The sequence below is a fragment of the Acipenser ruthenus genome, chromosome 9 (genome assembly GCF_902713425.1).
Source record: "Acipenser ruthenus chromosome 9, fAciRut3.2 maternal haplotype, whole genome shotgun sequence".
Lineage (NCBI taxonomy): Eukaryota > Metazoa > Chordata > Actinopteri > Acipenseriformes > Acipenseridae > Acipenser > Acipenser ruthenus.
The window spans coordinates 31,785,974-31,812,025 of record NC_081197.1 but is presented as its reverse complement, the minus strand read 5'-3'; the positions used below and the strand labels follow the sequence as shown (position 1 = coordinate 31,812,025).

The following is a 26,052-nucleotide window of genomic DNA, read 5'->3' as shown; positions in this document are numbered from 1 at the left end:
CTGAAGTTCGAGAGTAGGGACGGCCCCTACGGATTATATCATCTAACCGTAACTTATCAAAATACTCACGCGTCAGATTCATTCACATCCCTCCACCTCTCCATCTCTGCCAGGAACTTATCCTAAATACAATCACTATGGGGGTCTTCTACCTCATCCAAATGGCCAGGTTGTGCTCCCTCAAACCAAGCAGGTTTGATGCCAAATCATTTTCCAGTCAGCCTTCACATATTCTTTGGATTTGGTGGGGTGGGGTTGCCCTGAAACTACTGAAAATACAGTTATGAGCAAAAGTTTTACATCACCTAGAATTTTAGGATTGAGACATAATTAAAAATAAAAAACTATATGAACATAAGTTAGATCTTTTATTTAACAACATGCTATAAAAAAAAAGTATTTCATGTTAGATTTCAATATGTCACATTTTTTGTCAGCTTTTTGGTGAGGTATATGGAAAACTACAAAGCGGTATGTAATTAAACATTATCCAGCAGGTTTCATTCGACTTCATGAAGCGAAATTTTGCTTGGTTTTCGTAAGCCATTTTAAATCTGTGCATATTTTTGAGGTCTATCGGTTTACTCAATGCACACAGAAACTCCTCTTTCCCCACACACATGATCAAAATTGATTTTAGCTCTAACCAGCCTGCAAGGCTCAGCTGATGAGCTACACTCCCTTCAATAATGAACACAGCAGTTTTTAGGATGCTTTGGGAGAAGACATTGCTGAGATGCTTTTTCCTTAACCGGTCCTTTTAAAAGCTGAAAGACCAGTACTCTGCGAGTTTGGGCTTTAATTCAAACTGTTTGATTCTGTTCTCCTAGACTTTACACTGAATGATAGAGACAGTTTGACCGGCAGTTCCCCTTGGATTCGGTTTATTTCATTTATGTACACGGACAACTTTGATTATGTTTTTTTAAACAATAAACATGCTCCTTCTTTATTCAGAGCTCATTGTGGAGACAGCTCACTACATTCCATTAATCTTTTCAGTTTAGTCCTCAACTGTGACCAAGACAATGGAAGCATGTTGATAACCAGAATGCAGCAAACCAAAGAGTGCAGTAAGCCATGCCCACCTACGTTCAGCAACGTTGAAGCCTTGGGTACCTTATTCATCTCTATATATTCTTGACAGACTTGGTTAACATATTTTAGGAGACAGCTACAGCATGTTATTCTTAGTTTGGTGTCAAATTCCCCCGATTTTGAAATGCTTCATTTTGAAATTGATTGAGCTCTGTTATGTTCCAGAGATCTCATAACGTCATCAATGTTTCACATGCAGGAATAAATACAAATACCAAGCCTGATTTGCTTGTCTGGTCAATCCTATAACTGCCTTGTGTAACCTTCTTTGACATATTCAGAGAATGGGTCGTCATTATTATCCACATTATTCTGTGATTTGCAGGACAACTGCAAAGACCAATCCTTTAGAAAATGCTATAGAATTACATAACAGGATGGAAGAGGTGTCTTTACGGGGATGCAAGTATATATCTATCTATCTATCTATCTATCTATCTATCTATCTATGTGTGTGTGCATGTGTGTGTAATAAATAAATCAATACAGTACAATGGTAGTATGCTTTAGAGAATACAAAGTACTTTGAGGAAATGCATTCAATTTAGCTGTAACCGTGTATGTTATAATTGCTCTAAATAACTTTTTTTTTTAAAGAAATAAAATAAAACTGCAATCCCTGTAATAATACTCGACAGTTTTCCAAGGGATTTCATTTTACACGGAATACGGCCTTAACATTTAATCAACTGAAAATAAAAGTTCAGACCTACTGCCTACGAAAAAACAACATTGGTGTAAAACTGCAGCCTGTCATTTCTGAGCAGCTAGCAGCCCTTCTAAACAAGACTAGATGCGAGTTATAAATCAACTGATCAATTGAAAGATCAGGTTACTGCAGTGTGAAAAAGTGCCAGAAACTTGCTTCAGACCAGCATGATGTCCATTAATCTTCGGTTACTGAAAAAAAAAAAAAAAAAAAGGGGTGCTATGGAACAGATAATAAAGACTCTAAACGCAAACACCTTATACATCCGTAAAGATGCAGGTCAGAGAATCAAACTGAAATAAAAAATAAAAAAAAACTTCTGATAAGATTTCCTTATGATGCTACTGCATCTTATATTACATGGCCAAGTTTGTTAAGCCACTTACATATTGCATACAAATAAAAATAAAATCACACTAACAGCATACTGTAAGAACCAAATCATTTTTCACATGGTGAGCAATAGCAATCACCAGCCATTGGCTTGAAACTCCTCTTTTTCTGAATGTCACCTTACGCTTAATTTCCTGTCTATACATAGTCTTCACAATCTACATAATAGTGATTAACTACAGTAGTAAGCAGGGGGAAGGTCACACAAGTATATTGTAGATCTATTTTTTAAGTTAAGACACGAAAGGGTACTCAAAAGGCAGGGTAGCTGTGTTAACCACAGCCTCGGCAGTTTCATGTGAATGATAACAATATATAAAATGTCACACTTAAGAGCTTAAAACAAATGTTGTTAATTCTTCAGTTATATTTTAAAGACCGTTTTGATGGTTGAGGCACAAGCTGTCACCATCTCACCACTTGGCCCGTGTAGTCCTCTGTGGTGACACTGTCGTCAGCCTGCTGCCTGTAGCGCTGCGCTTTCTGTGCACGGAGCAGCTGGCGCTCCTCCCTTCTCCTCTGCCTCTCCAGCTGACGCTCTCTCTGCCGGGTGAACTGAAAGCGCTGCAGGAAGAGGTCCTTGGCGTACTCGTAGAGCTGCATGTCCAGGAAGTTCAGCTCCTCGATGCGGCGCCGCGTCGGCCACTCGATGTCCACATTGGCGGCCCTCGTGCTGTTCAGCTGCGTGAAGGGTGAGATGAACTTCAGGTTGAAGGTCCTCTCGAAGAGGTACTGAGTCTTGCGCTGGTACTCCGTCAGTCCGAAGAAGGCCATGTTCTTGAGGTTGTCTTTGGCGCTGCGGAGAAGGATCTCGTTCCGCTCGCTTTCGTTCATGGACGAGAGGTTGTAGCAGCCCACCAGGCTGAGGTCTGCCAGCATGCGCACCTGCCGGTTGTTGGCCAGATTGTAGATACAGTCCATGAACTCCTGCAGGGTCACCCCTGACCAGTCGTCACCTAGGTAACAGGTGGGCAGCTCATCCTGCGTGGGGGATCTGCCGTCGCACATGTGCAGGGATGTCTTCCACGTCGCCCCTCTCTGGACATGTTTCCATTCGCTCAGGAAACGCGACACTGGATCTCTCAACATTGTGATGTAATAGAAGTTCCTGAAACACAAAATATGAATACATGTAAATAATCAATCAAAATGCACAGTGTTACATAGAAGGCCGTGTTTTAAAACTCCCTGGTGCATTCTATGTGTTTCGTTTTAAAATACAGTATATATGCAATTAGATGGGTACTTATAACATGTGTTTGTTTGCTGTGGAAAACACCAGTAAAAACAGTGTTGGGTGCTGAATTAACAAAACTATTCATCCAGCCAGCTTCAGTTATATTTAAAACTAAACCGCAATAACAGACTGAAAGAGGCAGCAGCAATAATTACTTTTGGTAAAATACAAACAAACAAACAAACAAACAAACAAAGGTATTCTGTCATTTTGAAGCTACTGTACTTATCTTATTTTCGCTTTGTCTTGCATATAATATCTGGTAGCTACCCAATTGTTTTGCATGTTGGAAAGTGGCTTCAATACGAACTTAAGCAAAATATGAAACTATAGCTCTGTCAGTCCACAAGAGGGCACACCTGCCTTTAAATCCAGTAATGCTATCAAGAAAAGCTGCTATCTGTAAAATATTTGATTGCATTACATTTACACGGTGAGCAGAAACCAGAGAGGTAGATGGAGAGGAACAGAACATTTTGAAAATAAGATAAGCTAAAGGAATCACTAAGGGTAACACAAGAGTATTATTATGTCTAGGACATGTCCCTGATACACACATAGATTAAAATAAATCCTTAACATTTTTTAATTCATATGGGTTTATGTGGTAAAAGCTTAGTAAAGTGTAGTACTGCCTTTTAGAAAAGAATAACTAAGTATTTTAAAGGATGGTAAAGGATGATAAAAATAAAAATGCATGTACAATTTGTCAAGACTACAGTATATCTGTCCTCACCACACATACCTGCACATTTGATCTCACAACATATACTGCACTGTATTAGTCTAAAAATGAAAATAAAAGGTTATGGCTGATTCCTTGATTCTACCTGTGTTGCATACAAGCCTTAGTTCAAGGCATTAGGGTGTGTACAGTCACAGTTAATAGTTAGAGATTTCATTATCTATGATATAGTGCATCATAGTTTGATAGACAATATAACATTTTAAAGTGACAAAAACTCACCTGGAATGAAAATACAAATATAATAATTTAATTAAGCACACACACACACACACACACACACACACAGTCAGTCCTCACACTGCTGAGAAAGTCTCCCTGGCTGATGGCTCCATCCATCTATCAGGGCAGAGGTGCTCTGGCCCCACATCCCTTGACCCTGTATGTTCTCCCTTCAAACTACCTGCTAACATCTGCATTGCCCATTTGAGAAATGAGGCTGGGGCAAGGAATCAGATGCATATTTTTATTCACTGGATGAATCATTTCAGAAGTCAATTTCACATAACAAAGGAGCTACAGAAACAATGCTACATTTCATAGTTGTGGTTTACAGATTGAGAGATTATGCATTTATTTTTCTTTACGGTTTTCAGTCTTAATTTAAAGGCAGACAAAATAAAAAAAAACTCTAGTGGAAACATTTGTCTAAATTTAATAAATTTAAGGCAACAACAAGGGCTTACGCTAAAGACCAGGGCTAAAACAAATCCCAAGTTAACACAGTGCTGTAATTTGGGGAAAAAATAAACAGCAGCACACAGCTGCTTTTGCGGTTTCCACATACTGCTCTAAGCTCTGTGTCTCTTTCAAGACAAAACTAAACATAAAATCAATGCCAACTTGAAGAGCGAGAGCACACTGTATAACCTCTACTGGCTTTGGGCTGGCAAGGGAATGCTGTCACATTTTTATGTTCTTGGAGACTTTTAAAGAAAGGCCTACAGTATATTTACCACAAACTACCAGCATATGTAACAATTGACTATTAATATGAAACATTACATTAATCAAAGAGTTCTTCTAAAAATCAGATTCCTGCTGTTTCATTGTTAAAATGTATTTTCATGGTTCAATTTCTTTTTTTTTTGTTACCAAGTTCACAAAACATTTAATTTTTTTACAAACTAAATAGGCTACCATTGACTGGTAATTTTATGGCGTAAACAAAAATAATACAAACAGTACAGGGATAATATGATGTACATTTTTTTTTAAACACGCAATCAATCAATCAATAATACAAAACAAAAGTATTCCTGCAACATGAGGATTTTAATTAGAAACTAGGTCAGATCAATAAGTAATCAAAACTGGCTTGGCAAATTGAATCATTAGTGGTGGGCGGTCAATGTGATTCATTATTCAAAACTTTGTTTCTGTTAATGTTTATCCGATTCCTAAAAGTACCCCTATTTATGTTTCTATTTTCTAAAATTAAAGGTGTTGGGACTGGAGGGCAGTGTCTACAGATAGTGTGATTTCCAACACAGAAAATATAAACTGATGCACTATATTTGGGGATTTTCTGAAGTACAGTAATATATGCCTGTTTGAAAAGGCTTGTTGGCTCTGGGTAAAGTCCTGGTATTATGGGACTCTCACCCTCTTTGTTCTATTATTTCCCTATGTGTCTCAATCAATGAAACTTGATTGAGAGTGAAACTTGTAATATCATTTTACTGCTTATGCAAAGTGAAGGATTAATACTGTAGCTTTATTCATAAGCTTTTCCAGAAAGTAATGTTACATTTTACTCACCCAAAATACATTTTACTTACACTGTGTCTAAATTGGAGAGTAAATTATTCAATGACCCAAACCATTATCTGGAGCGCTGCTTACACGGATGCATCACACTGTATAAAGAAAGAAGCTGCCTTTCTATCTGTATACGAGCCTCATAATTGACTGTGGAAATGGAGAAAAAAGTTATTAAGTCAGATTCCTTAAGGGAATGCCACTTTATTAACTAAAAACTTAGATTTCACATTGCCTGACTAATGCCTGTCTGTCTATGACTCATCATGAGGAAGTGTAAAAATAGGTGCCCATATCCATAACCGCCCCCCCTCTCCCCTGTTATTAAGTGTGGACCTTTTTTACTATTTAACGGAGCCCACCTTTTTTTTTTTTATATAATAGACTGAATACAGAGTACTGATCCTTGCCTTTAGAAAGACTGACACACAGTTATTAAGAGCTGTATTTTTCCCTTATTTGATTATTTTTACATGCCTCTGCTGAGAAGTTGGATCGCCTAATGAGCAAAGCAGCCAGATTTGTATTACAATGCCACCCTCAAACCCATCACTGCCAGTTACTGGCTACTTTAAATTGGATATCTTTAACTTGTAGAAGGCAATTATACCGGGTATCTTTGTGTGTAAAACTGCAATAGGTTTGTTGCCAGGTTACCAAGGCTCGATGTTACAGGATAAATAGAGTTTACAATCTAGTCTTACACTTATTTATCAAGTGCCTTGGAGAAGGCCCTGTGTTGTCCAATCACCATTTAGTTACAGCACCCCTATGGCATGGAATAGTCTGGACCAGAGTATTCAGGATGTGATAGCGCATCAGATGAACAACACAGATGCATCAGCTAAACAAAGAACAATGACTAAGATAACATTAATTTTAATGAGGAGGTTCCAAGAATTATCAAAGTGTAAACACTTGTGATCCCAGATTGAATCCCAGATATTGTCGTTTATAGTGATGTTTTTAATGATCTGCTGTCTGTTTCTGGTCATCTTGCCAGGACACTTTTGTAAATGAGGCCTCGGTCTCAACGGGTCTATTCCTGGTTCAATAATGAACACATAGATACATAAATAAAATCCATTGAGAGGTTTAAATGACTGTTCTGCCTCCTGCTACTGAGTGAATAAACATAAACCAAATTCTCCTGTAGCTCACCATCAGCTGGAATTGAAGCTCACTTTGTTCAGCACATTCCATAGATGTTCAACAGAATTTAGGTCCAACTGAGTGTTTCACGTGACATGAAGACTTACCTGCCTCGCTTAATGGTATTATTCTTTTGAAAGACAGGCTTTTTTTTTTTTTTTTTTTCCTTAGCAATGAGCTGAGCAGTGTAAGGGAGACTTTCATACTGTACTCACTTCAATCTGCACAAACACTGAATCAGAAACTGAACCCTCCACAAGAAATAATCAATGACATTGTTAACTGCATCTTGCATAGTAAGCTACAATACATGCTCTCTTCTTACCCACAGCTTTTTAAAAGTGAGGGCCATACTGGCAGACAAAGTGTGCCCTCTTATGCTACACTGCTTGCCGTTTGGAGCTTTTTCATAAACACACACATGGCAGCTGTACAGTTTGAATGTTCAGCAGAATGACACTGGAAGAATTCTCCAGTACACAAATGAGCTTGTTCATCCGCCTGCATAGCTGGTCATACTCTTATAGGTTACTGAATCCCACTCTGGCGCAGATGCTCGTATAATTAATGGGCAGCTTCTGTGCAAGGAAATGCAAGTTCAACAGTATTTTAAAGATTTCTGTTTTCTTCTGTACATTTCTGAATAAAATATGACTTGAGAGGGATAAGTGGTGATTAGCACCATGCTGACTGAAGATCTGTTTCTTGGGTTGGCGGATGTGTAGATACTTCATTAACCAATCTTTCAGACATAAACACATGGTGTAAGTGTAATACATGTATTTCAAACACCGAAAGGTCCTGTATGAGCACAACTGGTGTCATCAGGACATAGGACTTTCTCTGTCAAGAATGAGGGAACCCAGATTAGGAATTAGTGAGTTAGTTACGTTCGGGCCCTCTTGATTGGACAGTCATGTAGTAAACTATAACTACAGTACATATCATATGTAACACCATTCAAAAGTTTTTCAAACAGTCATTTGAAGCCCCCTCCCCATCCGACACAATGATATATGACAGATGGTAATTTAAAAAACTGTCATGCAAGAATGCAGTAGTAAACATACACTTTAAACACAAACTGTAAAAAAAGACAGCAATACACGCGACTACGTTATAATAATCCCTTTAATCATCACCTTAGACGAAAGAAGCTTAAAACATGTTGAACTGGCCTAATACATTATTTTATTTTAATGTACCTACATTATACAATATGCATCTGGACATAAAACATGGGTTACAATACTCCTATTACTGTATGACCTTAACAAGTGAATGCTGCAAAATAAGAAATACATATGTCTTTCTACTCCCTCAATAATTACCAATTACTCAATTAAGGCTCCAGCCGCATTCTCAAATGTATTTTGGCTGGGAGGAATTTAATCCCCTCACTGCCGACCCAAAACACACAAACGCAAACTCATATTAATAATAAAAGGAACAAACACATATATACATAAAAACAGTAATAAATCATAAAAGTACAAAAATATAAATTAATAAGGGCCAAGCACCCCGTCACATTGACCAATAGAGGTTTTCTGAGTACACATTTCCACTTTGCAATTTCACAATATAATGGTGTCTACTCTATATGTATAACTGAAGGTGAAAATCAAGAGTTGTAAAAACACTAATGACTAATGATGGAAACACAAATGATGGAATTGCTTAAAATGTGCCACAAGTTTTCTTGGATTTTTCATGGATTAATAATGGATACATAACCATATTGCTGCACTGTTGGTTGTTGAAAGTAAATTCTTTAAACATCAGCACAGCTCAACAGGATTTGGGAATGAATATGTAGCAGGTGCTACCTGTTAAGTGAGTTTCATCAGTGAAATAATGTGTAATTGATTAATTGCATTTAATTGGATAAATCGTTTCACCTCGTTACCATTTAAAGGGCCGTGTAAACTGTGACATGGAAGATGCAAGGCTTTGGGAATGTTGGCACCACATGTTTGTTTGCGAGTATGCCTCGTGAATGGAGGTAGTATAATTGTTTTGCACTTTCTTTTGGTCGAAACTGTTTCATGCAGTTAAAGCTGTGTATATGGCTGTTAAGCAGTCTGTGGTTGTAATCAACCTGTACCTGCTGTGTGAAATGTTTGGGCTGATGTGGTATTTGAGAGTCCTTATAGGAGTTAAGCTAATAAACGTTTTGAAATGAGTTGTGTGCGTCTGTATTCCCGGAGCCTTGCACGCTGCTGGTTAGGAAGGAAAATGCACACTTTCTTAGCTTGGCTTACTTAAAGGATTGATTGGTGTTATATTGGGTTAGAGTGAACTTGAGTAATTCAGTGCTTACTATATTACCCCATGTTAATCTGTATTCTTATTGAATGAGAGTAATACTGGTAACAATGTTATTGGAGAGTGATTTGCTGTATTGTGGGTTATTTTTGTTTTGGTGAATTATTATTATTATTATTATTATTATTATTATTATTTTGGGTGATATTCATGTGGTTTGGAGTGTACTAGTTATTTGGTTCTAGTATTATGTTTAATTTTTTAGTGTACTAATTACTTGTTTTACCACAATTGTCCTGATTCTATGAGCTGCTTGTTTAACTGTACAATTCTCTGTATGAAATTCAATCTTTAATTACATTGATGCTAATTGGATTTGCACTGAATTCAATTTCTAATGATCCCATTGTTGATAATTGTAGCCTACCTGTTTTGAAACCTGATTGTGGATTATTTCATTGATGTTAATTGTAATTTTACTCTTGTTACTTGCCTGCTATTGTGAGTTCTGTATGTTAATCATGCATGTGATGTTTTAACAGAAGCTGTGCTTCATAAATAGTGTTATACTTTTCTCTTGTTTCATGCTCCTTGTCTTTGCCCAGTATAATGTTTTAATTGCCCTCTAACAAACTTGAGTCTTTTGTGATCTGGTAAATTCTGAAGGCGTAATACCTTGAGTGGCATAGTCTGGCTTCAGGGTTAATTGGTATACATGGTTTCCAATTGCCACTCTCCAAAGACCCCCTCACCCCCCACTTGCTACAAATACTATGTTGGTAATTAAGTGTAGGTACAATTTTACAAAAAAAAAACAAACATTAAGAACATAATTACAGTGGTAAATGATGTACAACAGAGAAATTGATAAATCAACCCCCTGTGCCATGTGTTTAATTTTATAATGGGAGTTGTAAGCCAACTTTCCAAGCCCAAATATTATTCAATATAAACGATCTTAAAGTGAAAACTAACAATCAAGATGTATGCCTGTGGCTTATCAAGGCATTTTATACATAGCTGACCACCAGAGTTAGATGCAGCAGATCCATGAAACACCATTTTGAGATACATGTGTCTGCTCATCAATATTGCTGTAAGTGAAAATCTAAGTGTCTAAGTGGTTTTTTGGTTATATGTCACTGTTTTTGGATGAGTAAAAGATATCTACACTGAAGCATACAAATCTAACTCTGACCCTATGCAAGATGCAGTGCTATACAAATAGAGATAATGGCAAGCCAAATAAACCCCACACTCTGTATATTGGAATCCGATTGCACTTTCAACCATGCTAAGGTTTGTGCAGCATCGCGATGCACATGTTGCATAGCAGATGCCAATTATATTGGTGCTACGTGCCACAAGGTTTCCTGAAACAAGTCAATAACTGCATTGTAAATCCAGATCACTCCAACTCCACTGCTAAACCCCCCACTTAAATTTACGTTGCATAATAACGGAAGGGTCTGTAGTCTTTGACTTAAAGAGCCTGCTTCAGGACGGCAGACATGCAGTAGCTTGTGTGAGGGCGATTGAGATACTGACAATTTATGTCTTTTTTCTTATTTTTTTCTTCTGTGCACTGTGCTCTGGAGTCTTTTTCTCTTTGTCCTGCTGTGTGTATCATTATAGGGCATGTCACCAGCACACTGCCTGCTTCATTAGGCTCAGTAGGTACTAGACATGTGCAGATGGAGTTTTCCTTTTGATCTAATTGCAGATTGGTATAAACTTTTTTTCTTTTTCTATTTTAAAATCAGTGAAACTATTAAAATTCTAACTTAAATCTGACCTAAACATTTCACATGCACATCAACAGCCAAGTTGGAATAAATTAGCCATATAACTATATGATATCTACAAAAGTTGCCAAGACCTTTTAAGATACAATGTAAAAGTGGCTAAGTTAAACAAGTGTCAGATACTCAAATTTCTGTTTTAATTTGATATATCCAAACGTGACAACCTACAGCAGTGATTTAAATATGTCAAAACAACAAGAAAAAACAATAATAACAAAATAATGAAGATCTTTTACTATTACCACGTTTCCATTGACTACAGAACCTGGGTGCCTGCTTGAGTTGCCTCCTCCTCCGTTTCCATGGTTTTAACTTACCCCAGTTGGCTCCCAATCCGGGCGGGAGTTCGGATTCTCTGGTCCGACTTCACTCCTTGGCCTGGCCTGAATTCTAAAGTCTGACTCCGGGCTGAGAGGAAATTATATCACTAAATGTCAATCAAAAATGTTTGTGAACACCATTTTTATTGAATAAAAAGTATTGAAAACATTAATACAAGTATAAGGCTTTTCTTTGTCAGATGCAATAACCTATATATATATATATATATATATATATATATATAGATAGATGATTATGTTGTGATATAGAGCAATGTATGTATGTGTACTGCGTGAAACGAGTCGACTCGAGTTGGCTGTCCATGGAAACACGGTACGGTATATATGTTTTTGTCTCTTCAACATTCAACAAGGAGAACAAGAAGAATGAAAATAACTGAAGTGTCAGAAGACTTGTTGAAATGTCATTGAATTTATTTCGTTTCTTTTAGTATTTCTAAAAGAAGAAGATCTCTTCCTTTTGTTCATTGCTTATTCCTCCTAATATAGTTTTAGAGTTTAAAAACATGTCCAAAAACATAATTTGAATGGCCCTGCAACAACTGGGATAGCTGTGGCAATAAATCCATGAAGTTCAATCATGTATAGGTAGGTCAAAGTAAATGTCATTCTGTCCTTTAATTTCCTGTCTCTACAGGAAGTTGGGTGTGAGACAAGTATAGCTGGACTGTATACACAGTATGGGGAGGCTGTAGTTAGGTGATTATCCAACAAGAAGGTATGCATATCATTTTTAGACCGACTCTCCTACCAAAAATGGCTCCTCAAAAATATCTTTCCACCCAAGCAGACACTTTTCCTGTTTTGATAAGCAACATTCTTGTGTTACATCTAGAATCTGAAGCGTAACAGCTTGTCTTTATAAAAAGTGCTATGTTTTAAAAAGATTTTCAAGTGGAATAAAGAGGCAAATCTGATGGGTTTTCACTGTAGCTGGAAACATAAATCCCTTATGTAATCTTTCCTTACTCATGGAGTCACATTTTATCTGTTACCCACTTTACCTATCCTATAAAAAGAACATGGATAAACAGAAGCTGTGAGAATAATACAGAAAACTTTTTTTCCCCCTCAATTTCAATCTCAAACATCTCATTAGCATTCCTGTAATTAACCTTAATTCTAGAACCCAATGGATTAAGCAGAATTTTTTTTTCTTTCTCTCACATTATGTAAAAGCCAGAAGCAAAATGATACAGCATAGAGATACACACTCTAGATTAACCAGATTTAAATTGATTAGGAGAGAGCAGGGACTGTTTTAAAAAAATAAATAAATAAATAAAAATAAAAATCTACCGACATGCTTGCAAATATTTTGCGATTTCCCATATAATGCCAGGCTGTTTATTAATTGCAGTTATTTTAGGCATTTAGACCAGCAGGTTCCATAAGGCCAAATACATAATGACTGTACCTGCAGTAAATGAAAACTGGCTATGAACTGACTATCAATTACATATAATGGGGTACATTTTCAAAGGTGACGACTACTTTTTTGATATTTGTGTACAGAGATGTCTAAATGCACTCATAAGGTGCAATTGAATCTAGACCTCAGAAAATCAGTGTGGTATTTTTAACCTTAATCAGCCCTCAAACAAAAAGGACAGCAATACTGGCAAAACCTTTTAACGTCAAGGTATGAATGGTGACAGTCCTCAAGGCTTTATCAGTAAAACAAGCCTTTCCGGGTACCCTAGAAAAGACAAAAGAAACAATAATACAAGAATATTTATTTATACAGCTCGAACAAGCATTAATCACAGTGGATGCCCGCTGGAACGTCACCACATCATTTGTGAATAGGGTTCCCAGCTCTGACTTACAAAAAACCGGGACACCAGAGTCATTTCACACAAAATAAATAAATAAATAACTAAATCAATCAATCAATCAATCAATCAATCAATCATATACTTTTTGACATTTAATGTCCCGGGAAGTCTTACAGATTTCCCAGGACAGCTGCCTCAAAAAGAGAACAATCCAGGCAAAACCAGAACGGGTGGCAACCCTACTTGTGAATCAAATTTAAAAATCAATCTGCGCAAGTGTCTGCTTTTTCATTTTGACTTGCTGAGGACAGCAAACGCTAAACAAAGTCACAATTGGTCCAAATGTATTTTATTATCCACCAAAACCAGTCAATGAATACTTAGCACTGACAAAAAAATGACTGACCCAAAATGACTTTTGTGCTGCCTCTGTCCCCACCTCTGACAACTCTGTAATGGCATCTACCTCTAGGGGCTAGTGCAGCGCCCTTTCCCACCTTCCAAACTGGGCAGAACATGCCAGACCTACGCACGCAGCTATTGCCTAGTGAAGGAATATCACAGTGTAAGACACAAAGCGAAGTGTAAGAACTGCACACATTCAGTTAATCAGTTTTCCAGCCACATCGTTTTTGTCTACTTCTGCAAAGTTGATATTACCTGTGGACCAAAATTCAATGAACTATAAAATATTTTTATACTTTGCAAGCAGACTGCATGGCTGTAATTGGATCCACAATACCAATATTCCTCCTAAATATAGTCATATCTTTTTTTTTGCTGTCAAGATATAAAACTAGGTTTTACAGTTATTCAATTTCAGGTGAAATTGCTTGGAACAGGAGATGCAGTTGATTAAAAAAACTCCAGAGCATTTTTTATTAAGAGTCCGACGACAAGAACAGTAAGCATTTTGAACGACTGGGTTTCAAGGTTGTTTGCTAGTAGTAGCCAGGCAGAAATGCCAGACACCACAGGCCACTTTTGGACATACCATATGTTAACAATATTGTTGTGTGTTTAAACATGTCTAGGTCTTTTCTATCTGATTTCTGGGATCAAATCTATCCAAGAATACAGCAGCAAGTACTGTTTTTTTTCTCTTACACAATGGCTACAATAACACGGACATGGGTTCAAGGAGTTCTCTCGAGAAGCGTCATCTACAACTGCTTTAAATAGTACTGTTGGTACCTCAAGGAAATGCCAAGGAGTATTTGTTCATTCCATGGTGATACCATTAGTGTGTCCAAATACAAACATGTACCACTGTGTTAGCATTCCTCCTGTGGCTCATATATTACAAGCACACTTGCAGAATATGTGCTTTGGTAGCTGCAGGTGGATCCAGAAGCAATGAAGCCATGGTGCTGACATTTGCTGAAACTTGTTTTGTTAAATGCTTGTGGAAGCTGAATTGATTCTTTCTCTCTCTTTCTCCAGATTGCTTTGATGTTTCATTTAATGGTTCTATACGCCCACAATCATTTTTATAGAATGCTTTGAAAACAATCACTGTGCTTTGCCATCTTAAACAACATGGTATTTTTTCTGATCCAGTCCCTATTTGCAATGATCACTTTAATTTAAGGCTGTTCTAATTTAAATGGGAAATTAACTATTTTTCTATGACAAATTGACAAAATGTTCTTTTGTTTTAGGAAAACAATCCATCACTGTAATAATCATGGCAATATCAATAGTGAATTGTTCTTAGAGGGCACACTTAATAAGGAGCAGGGGTAACACCATGTTGTCTTCACTGCTGGGGAGTTAAGGATGTCATCCAATGCCTATTTTCCTTGCCTGTTTCTGCAGCAGTACTGAGATAGTGTGTTGGAAAAAAATAGAGTATTGAATAGCTGTTTGCTACGCATGAGGAATGATGGCTGTATTCATGTTATTTTTCTGAAAAGTGATTTAACATTGGATAGAAAAAACTGTTAGTTCCAAAAATGCAAGCACTGCTGTAATAGATGAAGGCTGGCTATATACTCTGGGTATATAGATACTTGCACTGCATTGACTCCGAGAAAGCAAGAAATAATAGCAGCTTCATTGAGCAATGGATGGTAGCAGAGAGCTGAGAAAAACACCAAGTTAACGTATATTTAACTATATTTAAACAACCGCACATTAGAAGTAAATTGAAGGCAATATGGTAGAGAAGTTACCCTGAAGTTATGACAACTGAAAAGGATTCTTTTGTGTCAAAGCAAATGACTGGCCAGCAGCACAAGGCTGTACAAACAAGTCCTTTGACCTCCAGCCCTGACATGAAAGACGTTTGCCCTTCGGGGAGTCCACTTGGGTATAAAACTAATTAAACAGGTTTTTGCTTAGAATATACAGCTGGTTTATGAGGGGGTCATAAAGCTAGTCTTCAGGGGGACCAGAAAGGGCCAGGTTATAAGACTTCAGAGAGATTCAAAGAGATAATGCCACTGGAATCAAAGGGTCTCAAGAGGATAATAAAAGCTAGATGTATGGACCTTTTTGGCACCAGGGGTCTGAAGAATGCACTGAGTTCAGAGGTCGTCACACTAGACTACACACACCATACACACACACTCACACTAAATGAAATATATGGTAACAGGATAATGTGTTGTACCTTTTCTATTGGTTAAGTGTCAGAGAAAGAGGAGGTGGACCATCTATACAGAGGGGTATTTAATGTCATGCAAAAGATTGTAAGAACGAGTATTCTGTTTGTCCTGTACCTGGGACCAGACTCCCTGCATATTTCAATAAACTTAACAACTGATTGAAGAAAAGGACTCTGCAGTTTCTTGAATCTACTTACTCACCATCCTTTTTCTTAAGTTACATCATAGTGTAATGATTTTGGACTTCTTGTTGAATCACCGTTAATGCAGGATTTTGAGAACTAACTCAAACTATTTTGGCAGTCATCTTAGAATGGCCAACAGCTTTTTAAATTAATGACACTCAAAATGCCAACTAGGGTCTGGACATCTGACTAGTTGAACAAGTCATGTTGTTCTCTCAAGATGTAGAAACGATTTTGAAAACCACACACAGCTTGTGCATTTTTGTTTCAACAGTATATTCTGTACTCAAACTGATTATCGGGGAGCCAAGGTGCAACATTGAAGTTATCGTTAGTAAAGTTGATATGATCTAAAAAAAACAAAACCAAACAAAAAAAGACAAGGAAACTCAGGCTACAAACATCAGTAAATGGAGAAACAAGGGATAGGCTTCCTAATCCAGGTACATTAATTACACTGTGTCCACAATGCAGCGTACTGGCATTTTATTACATGAGTAACTCATGTACTTACATCATGGGAGAGCTACATCCATGTTGTTAATGTATTAATCACAGTCACAACATTGTCAGCATGGAAGATGAAGGTATAATCTGGTCTCTATTGATGTTAGAAAAAAGAACTGGTCATGTCCTCAACACTATGGCCTCAGAACTTTTCAGGCAGTCATACTAAATTACAGGACACGCAGTCTAGTTTAGTGGCTCTCTGCCACCTGGCATGATTACCCTACCTGTATAAACTATATTGACACCTGACATTTTACTTCCTTAAGTTTCATTGCCACTAACAAAAAATGCATTTCTCAATTTTTCCCTTGAGCATTTTAACCTTTATATTAAAGGTTGTATACCTAATAGTCATGGCTGTTTAATACTGTATATATTTTAAATGGCATTTCATACTACCAGTCATAGGCGGCACGTATAAGAGGCTTGGGGAGGCTAAGCCTCCTCAAAATAAATTGCCCAAACCCTCACAAAAAATTGTTCTGACCAACACAAAACATATTTGTGAGAGCAAATGCGCAAAGCAGGTCTACAAACATATTTCTCGTTTTCCTACTGCGCAACTACCAAACCGCTAGGGCAGCTGGGATATTAAAATCAACAGTGTAAAAGATACAGGATTTAGTTGCATTTCAATGTCATTGGAGGAGACAATGGGTGTGTTCATGACACTTTTTTGCTGGCTAGATTGCAGACGGGAATCTGTGCGTAACGTCACGGTCTGTGCAGATGGGAGTGTGGACAGCTTTGGAAGATGAACAACAGTTCTGAGCAGAACCAAAATGGAGGTGGTGTTGAGAGAAATTCTAATCTCAGAAGTTGATGCAATCGAAGTTCCCTTTGTGCTCCACCAGCTCCATAATTTACAGCATGATCAGAAAATGTATAGTAGAAACAGTCCTTGCTATAAAGAGATAATATAAACGTATGTTTTGTGATGTGAGACAAATTAATGAATATTATAACGGGCAGGATCCTACCCCCCCCCCCCCCCCCCCCCCCCCGTCCTCTCACAAAGGGGTTGTTAGATATGGAGCGTCAATTTGTTTGTCAATTTGTGATTTTGTCAATTTGTTTGTGAATTGTCCAGCAATTAGTCCATAAATTTGTCAATTCATACAGTAATTCATAAACATATTTGTTAATTCATCTAATAATTCATTAATTAATTTGTAAATTAATTAATACGAAAGGCTGTACGGACCTGCAAATTTCCAATCAACAAGACAAACTTCCCAACGACCAGACAAACTTCCAACTGTCAATCTCACACTGTGCAAAAAAAATGCAACCTTTCTAGCCAATGGGAGCACACACTAATATTTTAATCAACGAAAATCCAGCCTCACTCAAAACTGCTTCAGCCAATAATATTTAGAAGGGCGTTTCAAAAGATATTCTATTTAACAAGATACTCGCCTCCTCTGATTTTCAATGGAGACTTCCCTCTCATTGCGCGCAAAGCATTGTGGTATATAAAGTTAGACAAAAAAAATTCTATGGAGAGTCAATGCAGGCGTACGAAATGTTGCTGGAGAATGAATCCGGTTTACAACTTTTATCTGTGTCCGTCAGTCCGGCTATTTTTCAATCTCAACACAATGAATGGAACTTAGTATTCAGACTCACTAGTAAAAGAGTAATAAAAAAAACAAGTCTTCAAACTTCAAATTCTTGTGTCTGGGTCTGATTTTAAGGGGCTATGAACCTTCAAATAAGTGATATCTTTCACATTTGGAAATTTTGGAAATCTCAGACCTTATAAAGATGCTGGAGCAGTCAACTGCTGCACAGCAAGAAGCTAACCGGAGATGGAGACAAGAGCTGGGGCTGCCAGAAGAGTCTTCGGAGCTGCAGCGGGTGCTGGAGAGAATGGTGTTTCCAGCACCGGAGCAAGAGGGGCAGCTGAAGGAGCGAGAGGGGCAGCCGAAGGAGCGAGAGGAGGGGCAGCCGAAGGAGCGAGAGATACCGCTGCCGGCTACAGAGATGGGAGAGGAGGTGAGGAGCCCACCTCCACCACAGCCCCGACCACTATCCCTGCGATCCAGTCTGGCGCTGGTCAGTGCGGTCCCTTGCCCCATGCTCCTGGACACCCTGCCGGTCTGCCTAGACCTCCCTGTGCTAGACCTGGAGCCCAGGAGTCTGCACCATCGGCCACAGATCTGCCCCTGGTTCCCTACTCTGCTCTCCCCGAGCACCCAGATGTCGCTGGGCTGCTGCCAGATGTCGCTAGTGCTCCCCTTGTTCGCTGCTTCGCTCCCCCTGGGTGATCGGACATCTCTGCGCCAGTCCCCAGGTGAAGACCTCTGCCCGCTGCTGCATCCTCCTGTTCCCCGGCCGTCGCTTCAGTCGCCCCTGTCATCCCGGTGGGGTCCCGTGTCGCCGGTTTGCTGTCCCTCACTGAAAGCGCCAGAGGGACCGACCCACCCTCAAGCTCGCCCGTGGAAGAGGGCGAAGATTAAAGAAATCGGACTTGAGGGTGGGTGGTCTTTTAAGGGTGGTGGGAGGTGGCCGTTAAATGGCCAGTGTCTTGTTAAGACAAGGGGGAGGATGTGTAACAGACCAGGGGGATGAAGGGGAAAAGATGTAGTCAAGGAGGGGGCCAAAAGACTACATCCCCCAGAATGCCACTGGAGGGAGCCAAGATGGGGTACACCTGGCTCTAATAATAAAATGAATGCCATATTTAAACCAGGACAAATGTTTGTTCTGGGCAGTCTGCAGTCAGTGTGAAGGCTAGAGGCTGTCAGTAAGAAAAAGGTACTGGTTAATCCTTTTGTGTCTGGTGGTTACGTGTAGAAGTGGTTTTGTAAACTGGTAAACGGCCTAGCTGTCCAGGTTGTTAGTTAGGTTCCTGATCAGTTTAGTTAGCGCTCCAAGAACGGAGTTAGGTTTTGTTTTGTTGTTTTTGTTCTTTTTGGATTTGATTTCAGTAATTATTAAAACAGCACGGTAGTGCTATAAAAAACCTCAAATTCTTGTGTCTGGGTCTGATTTTAAGAGGCTACGAACCTTAAAATAAGTGACATTTTTCACAATGTATATAATGATTATCTATTATAAATGTAAATAGGAGTGTCACTCTTAATTAACAGATTTAATTCCTGGGAACTATGGATAAGAAGGTGTTAGCACATAATTTACATTCCTTCTCAACAAAACAAAACATCTGCTATTGCACAAATAGATTGTGATACCAATTTACAAATATTTTAGAATTGCTTGTGAATTCTATTTATGTGATTCACAAATGATGACTATATATTCTGGCACTTAGTAGTTGGCAATGATCTCTCCAAACAGTATCGTGTAGGTTTCCTGCAGAGATCTTTTTAACTCACTTTCACATTTACTCTGAGAAGTGAGAAAGCAATTTACATACTTGCATTGCCAGGAACACTTTTTTTAACAGCTCAATGATTTTTGTGTGCAGTTGATTTGAATAGCATTTTGCTGTTACATAAACCAGTTAAATGTTCTTCTACATACTACCACTTCCAGTGCCCAACCAACAGAACCAGTTAAAATGCCCTGTGATTGAGACACACAGCATACTGTATTTCATACTGTAAACATTAACCAAGTCCATGACAAACTAATTACCAAAACAGACAACAATTATTTATCATTGCCATTGCGTGCATTGGGTAAGAGGATAGGCTACTATTGTGTACTGTACTGAATTGCTAACAATAGCTTGCAGCTAAAAGAGCACAACTTTAGGGATTTATAAAACCTACATGTTACAGCAAAATATGCTGATTGCTTTTCTGTAGATTCCAGAGCAGGCCATTTCCAATTGTATGTGTTTAAAGATAGAAGTAAAGGACCTGAAAGCCTATTATTGTACCCCAACTTGTTATACAATTATCATTTATTAGAGATGCATTTAACAAGTTCAAGACATGTTATTTTTTTCAGAAGCTCTTTTACCTGCCATAAGAAATATATTTTTAGAGCTGTTTTTTCCCTTTCTGCTTCACAAAAATGACAAAATTAGGCCCTTTGACTGTATCTACAGAACACTACCACATTAAGAGATCAGAGACCCCAAAAGGTTATGGGAGCTCCCCATATCTGGCAGGTAATCTGCATGCATCAGTGGGAATGAACCTCTCAGAAGCAGTAAGGATCTTTGCACCTTTGCTTCTTGCATATAAACAGATTGATTCAAGAATGTGACTAGGAGGAGGATTAAGGTTTTACAATAGTAATCTGATTATTACCCAGCCTTCAACATCCATGGCACACACCCCTTGTTCCAAAATGTCTTAATAAGTAACATCTGTATTCTCTTTATGCAACAACTTGTACCCGTTGTATAACATTACAAATTAGATACAGTAATGATTTGCTCATTTTACACACAGACTAATTACTTTGTGGATCAAGATTGTTTGCAGGCATGTGAATATTGTAGGAGGGGACTGAAAAAACTGTTTAAAATAGTTTTCACAAATACATTTCAGATAATTACTGGTTGTGTGCATGTAAACACACTGATTGTTACCAGGTAGCATTAATATATATATATATATATATATATATATATATATATATATATATATATATATATATATATATATATAGTGGCAATCCCAGGGATGAGGTAATCAATGGGAAGTATGTGCGGGCAGACATTTTGTTGGGGTTGTGTCCTCACACAAAATGGCCGAACACTGAACACAAAATGGCCGACAGTCACAAAATGGCCGACAGGGAAAACTACCCGGAGACAGGTGTCTTGGGAGGAATGTGATGAGGTGCTAATGGATTGTTAACGGGTCAGTGATAGGGCAATCAACCCCCAGCCACCTGTATTTAATGGACAGCTAAAACCTCATTAAGGATGTGTGTGTTTGGAGGTGAGACAGCTTTTGCTGGATTGGTTTAGGAGAGATTATTGAACAAAGAAACTATTGAATACCTGTGCATGACTTGGACAGTTTGGACTACTCTGCTGGCGGTGAGACCCTGTTTGTATGATAACCTGCTTTGTGTACTGAACTTTGTGACCCAACTCAACAACCCATCTGCCTGGGACCAGGGAGACAATAAACCAACAGGCACTGTCCTGATTAACTGTGATACCGTTGTGTGTTGTTTCTGTTCTCTGACCGAAGTGTGCTTAAGTTAGACTTTACAGATCAATACTTTGTCACAATATATATATATATATATATATATATATATATATGACTGAGAAAAAAACTCCAGTCTAAAACCTGCAGGTTGTTCAGTAGCTTTTGAGGTGCTTTTAGGAGTCATGAATGCAGCTCTTACATATGTACTGTACCAGACTCAACACCACTAAAGCAAAGACAAGGTCTGTTTAAAAAAGAGAATAAGTGTGTCTTCTTTAAAACAACAAAGTGAAAAAACTGAAATAGTCAGATATTATGTGGTAATATGGGGTGCCATGTGTAAAAAATATTTTTTTTTTCCAGATTTAACTTAAATCTTGTATTTTTTAAATGTGTACATTCAATATAATTTATAAATCTAATTATAAGCTTTAACATTTAGCGAAATATTTAACTAAATATTAAATCTCTTAACAAGATTTAACATTTAGCTAAATATTTAACTAAATCTTAAATCTCTTAACTAGATTTAACTAAATCTTAAATCTCCTAACAAGATTTAACATTTAGCTAAATATTTAACTGGCCAGCTAAATCTGGAGTTTGTATGCAAATGATCTCCGCCCGCTTTGTGCTTTCACATGGTTTGATTGGCTCTTGTAATGTGGAGATTTGCATATTTTCCGATTAGCATTACAAGAGCCAATCAAATGGCGTGAAAGCACAAAGCGGGCGGAGCTCATTTGTAACTATATTTATAAATTATACCTGAATGTACACATTTAAAAAAATATTTATTTTCACAACATTTATAAATCTGGGGAAAAAATACAAGATTTAAGTTAAATCTGGAAAAAATATTAATGCTTTTTTTTACACATGGCACCCCACAACCACCTGCATCTAACTAGAAATTAAATGTAACTGTTGAAAAGTAGAAGTACCCTTAGCCCATGATGTCATTGTGTACCACTTATAATGGGAGTTAATAATTGATAATGGGATTGATGGACCAATTTGATAGGAAAATAAAACAAAATTACTTAGTACAAAAATGGATGATGTTATCCCACAGAACAAATGTTTTTTTTTTTTTAGGGTTTTCTGATTTTCTTGTTTGCATTCCAAAATGATCTTTCCAAAAATGTTCTCAATATGCAACTGTGGCAAAGTGGTTAACAGTGTGCAGGTGCAGGTGATCAACAATCAGACAAACAAAGATAATCCAGGTGCAATGAAGGTTTAATTGTATAATCCAATGCCTGATGGCTAACAGCAGTAAACAATAACAATGTTAATGAAGCAATACAGCGCCGTGTATTGCTTATTTGTATTCTGCCGGTTTCCCCCCCCGAAATAATAACAGTCCCTTTTCAGTTCACCCACACGTAACACATACACAAACACCAGCCCACAGTGCGTGCACTAATGCTTGTGGTGAATACAGCTCTTTAGTGACAACAAAAGTGCAGTGTTGTTGATCCGGGTTTAGGCTGGCCTTTGGCGACAGCTCCGGATCATGTTAGCCGTCCCAATAATTACAAACAGTATTATTAACGACAAACAAAAACAAACAAAACACTCACGTTTCACAGCACAGGTTCTCCTTCTGGTCATTTAATGTAACCATTCACAAAGGACCAGATCACATCACTACGTCCCCTTTTTATAACGTCACCCATGACCCCTTGGTCAACGAGCACATCCACTCCTCCAATTCACGGATGCCATGTTGTTTCCCGTCCGGGTCATTGAGTTTGTATACCGCAGCTTTGCCCCCTTTCTAGATGTCCGACTTCCACCTAACCCTGGGAATAAACTGTCGTGCCATTTAGTCCAGGGTATTCTGTTCCCTTTATGCAGCTGCCTCACAGGTCGGGAAGGAGATCTAACACCAAGAATAATTCGATCTCTGTCACAGCAACATAATAATTGGATTAACCATTTATTTGTTTTATTTTTGTTTTGCAAAACGTGTTGTACGTGCGGCAATGCCATCAATCAGCATATATACTGACTAAATGAACTGATGAAGTTCAAATTAAATTAAACAGAGTCCCAGATCTGACATTGATTCAGCCTGAATTGATTCTTTTTCGTTAATATGGTCATGGCTTTGAGCACCAAGAAACCCAAGCTATTTGTAGAAACTAAGACAGGCAATCTTCCCAGCAGCTACACCAAAGAGCACAAAGTTACTCTGAAGACTGTTGATCCCATAGCCTACAATTAATTCTGATCTGGTATGAAGTAGATTAAACATAATGGAAAGCGATGCTGCTTTCACAAAGAATACCAAAGGAAAAGGTCTCATCTGACAAGACTGGTTTATAGTAAGAAGGCAGAGAATTAAAGTGGAGTAACAGCCACAGGGAAAAAGGGCATTATTTAATTTGAATCTCTAATGCAGGTGACAGTTCCTGTGATCTCAGTTCTTCAAGGTCATCTTTGTCATTGACATCCTTTTGTGTCTAGCAGGCAATCTTGAGAAGAATTGTCAAAACAAAAAAAAAAAACCTCTTCCTTACCTCTAATGATTTTATATTTATATCTTCTTCTGCTCTTGCAGGCACAATGAGAGCGTACATCCTCACAGAGAAACCTTGCATGTGGGATTAGTGGACTGAGTGGTAACAAATAGTGCTCATCTCATCCTTTTGAAGCAGAGATGTCGAGGTGAGATTGAGCCTAGCAGATGGATAGCTTCTCTTTCTAAGTAGGTTACCTTGGCACTGCCTGCCTGCAAGGGGCAGAACAGAGATAGCAGCAGAACAGCACACTACCAGCTACTAACCTGTGGACAGTGACTGCTAATGTAACAGGGTGGAGGTTGGGTGTGAACCAATGACTCCACGAGCGAGTGAGCAAGCGAGTGTCTAAACCACAGTGCAAAATAGCCAGGTTTGTCTGCATCCGTGGTTTTAGAGCTTTTAACCTCATCTTATCTCACCGACAGGGGACAGAATCTGTAACGGCAGTGTATCACAGAACACTGGCTGTTACACTAACATGCACTGAACCTGCTGGGAAGACTTGGGGAAACAAGCAAGATCGACTTAGCTTTTGCTCCAGTGCAAAGTTTTTTTTTTTTTTTTAAAGGAAAATGTTACTGTTCAAATGGGGTGGTTCTACCAATGTAACATTTATTTTGACCCAACTCACATTCTTCTTTGTTTGCATAGCCATTATTTAAAGATTATCTCATCAAAATAGGGAGTTTAGGGGCAGAAACCTGTAAGGAAATATGGTCTCTAGAATGCCCTGTCACTTTTAAACTGTTCCTTGTAAAACCTCAGTAAAAATTATATAAAGTCATTTCTCCAAACTGACTGCCTACTTGTCAGCACTCTGTCTCAACGGATGGCTTGTTCACCTTCATTGAAACTTACATTTAAAAGGGATAAGTTACTTTAAAAAATATATACAGTGCACTCCATTTATAAGAATTACTGATATAAGAATCAACCGCATATAGTGATCAAAACCACTGGGACCAAATCATTCCTATACTACCCATGCTAAAATAGCCTACTTGTAAGAATCAAACAATAACTAATGGTATATTTGTTTCCTATAATGCATCATACGCGGATACTCAGTCTGCCATATCACAGGAATTAATTTAGAAAATACGTACAACTGATGTGCATGTAAACTGTGTCCATGTGTCCATGGACCTGCAGAACGATGCTTCAGTGGAACAGGCCCCGACATGCATGTTCGTTTCTTTCACTCCCGCGGAGAAAACACCAGAACAGCAGTGCCAGAATCATTACAAAACTGGCTTTGTAGATATCAGCAACATAGACACAGAGGAGTTACAAAACCTGATAAATGCAAGGTCAATAGATATTTAACGGACTATATTCTCCATATCCTTTCACTGTTTTTTTCCTCCCATTTATTTTGCACACTGAGCGGGCCTTTCATGCTAATGTGACAGAACAAGAGTTATCTAATGACCTTGAAAGAAGTCAGGGGAGAGAGAGAAACCGTCTAATTCACCACAAAATCTGCAGACCTTTATTTCCAACCAAATAAATAAATAAAAGCTCAACCCTAATGATCACTGTGGTTGGAATTACTGCTGTGTTTCTAACCGAGACAGAAGACTTCTCTGAATGGAATACTAAATGGCTGAAACCAATGAATTGTTGAGGATTAAATATATGTTAATAGGCCCTTTAGTACCCTTCCAAAGAACAGGGCTGGGTAGAAATGTACAGCAGCTATCTAGCAACACAAATTGTTTATGACACGGCAAAGAAAAATGAGTTGAATTCCCTGACAGCTAGGACACTGAAATCCAACATGGCTAATAACCTACAAATCTACTGCAGAGAAGCCCCAGCCTGTAACACTTTCCAACACCTCTTT

General features: G+C 38.2%; 1 protein-coding gene across 1 annotated transcript in view; it reads right to left on the bottom strand.

Annotated features, from left to right (window-relative positions):
- Positions 1-355: 355 nt before the first annotated feature.
- Positions 356-26,052, bottom strand: part of LOC117972860 (heparan-sulfate 6-O-sulfotransferase 3-B-like) — a 120,758-nt gene continuing 95,061 nt past the window's right edge. The window contains exon 2 of the mRNA XM_059029829.1: positions 356-3,308. Within this exon, the coding sequence (XP_058885812.1) occupies positions 2,606-3,308 (703 nt within the window). The 3' untranslated portion in view covers positions 356-2,605. The remainder of the gene's footprint in view (positions 3,309-26,052) is intronic.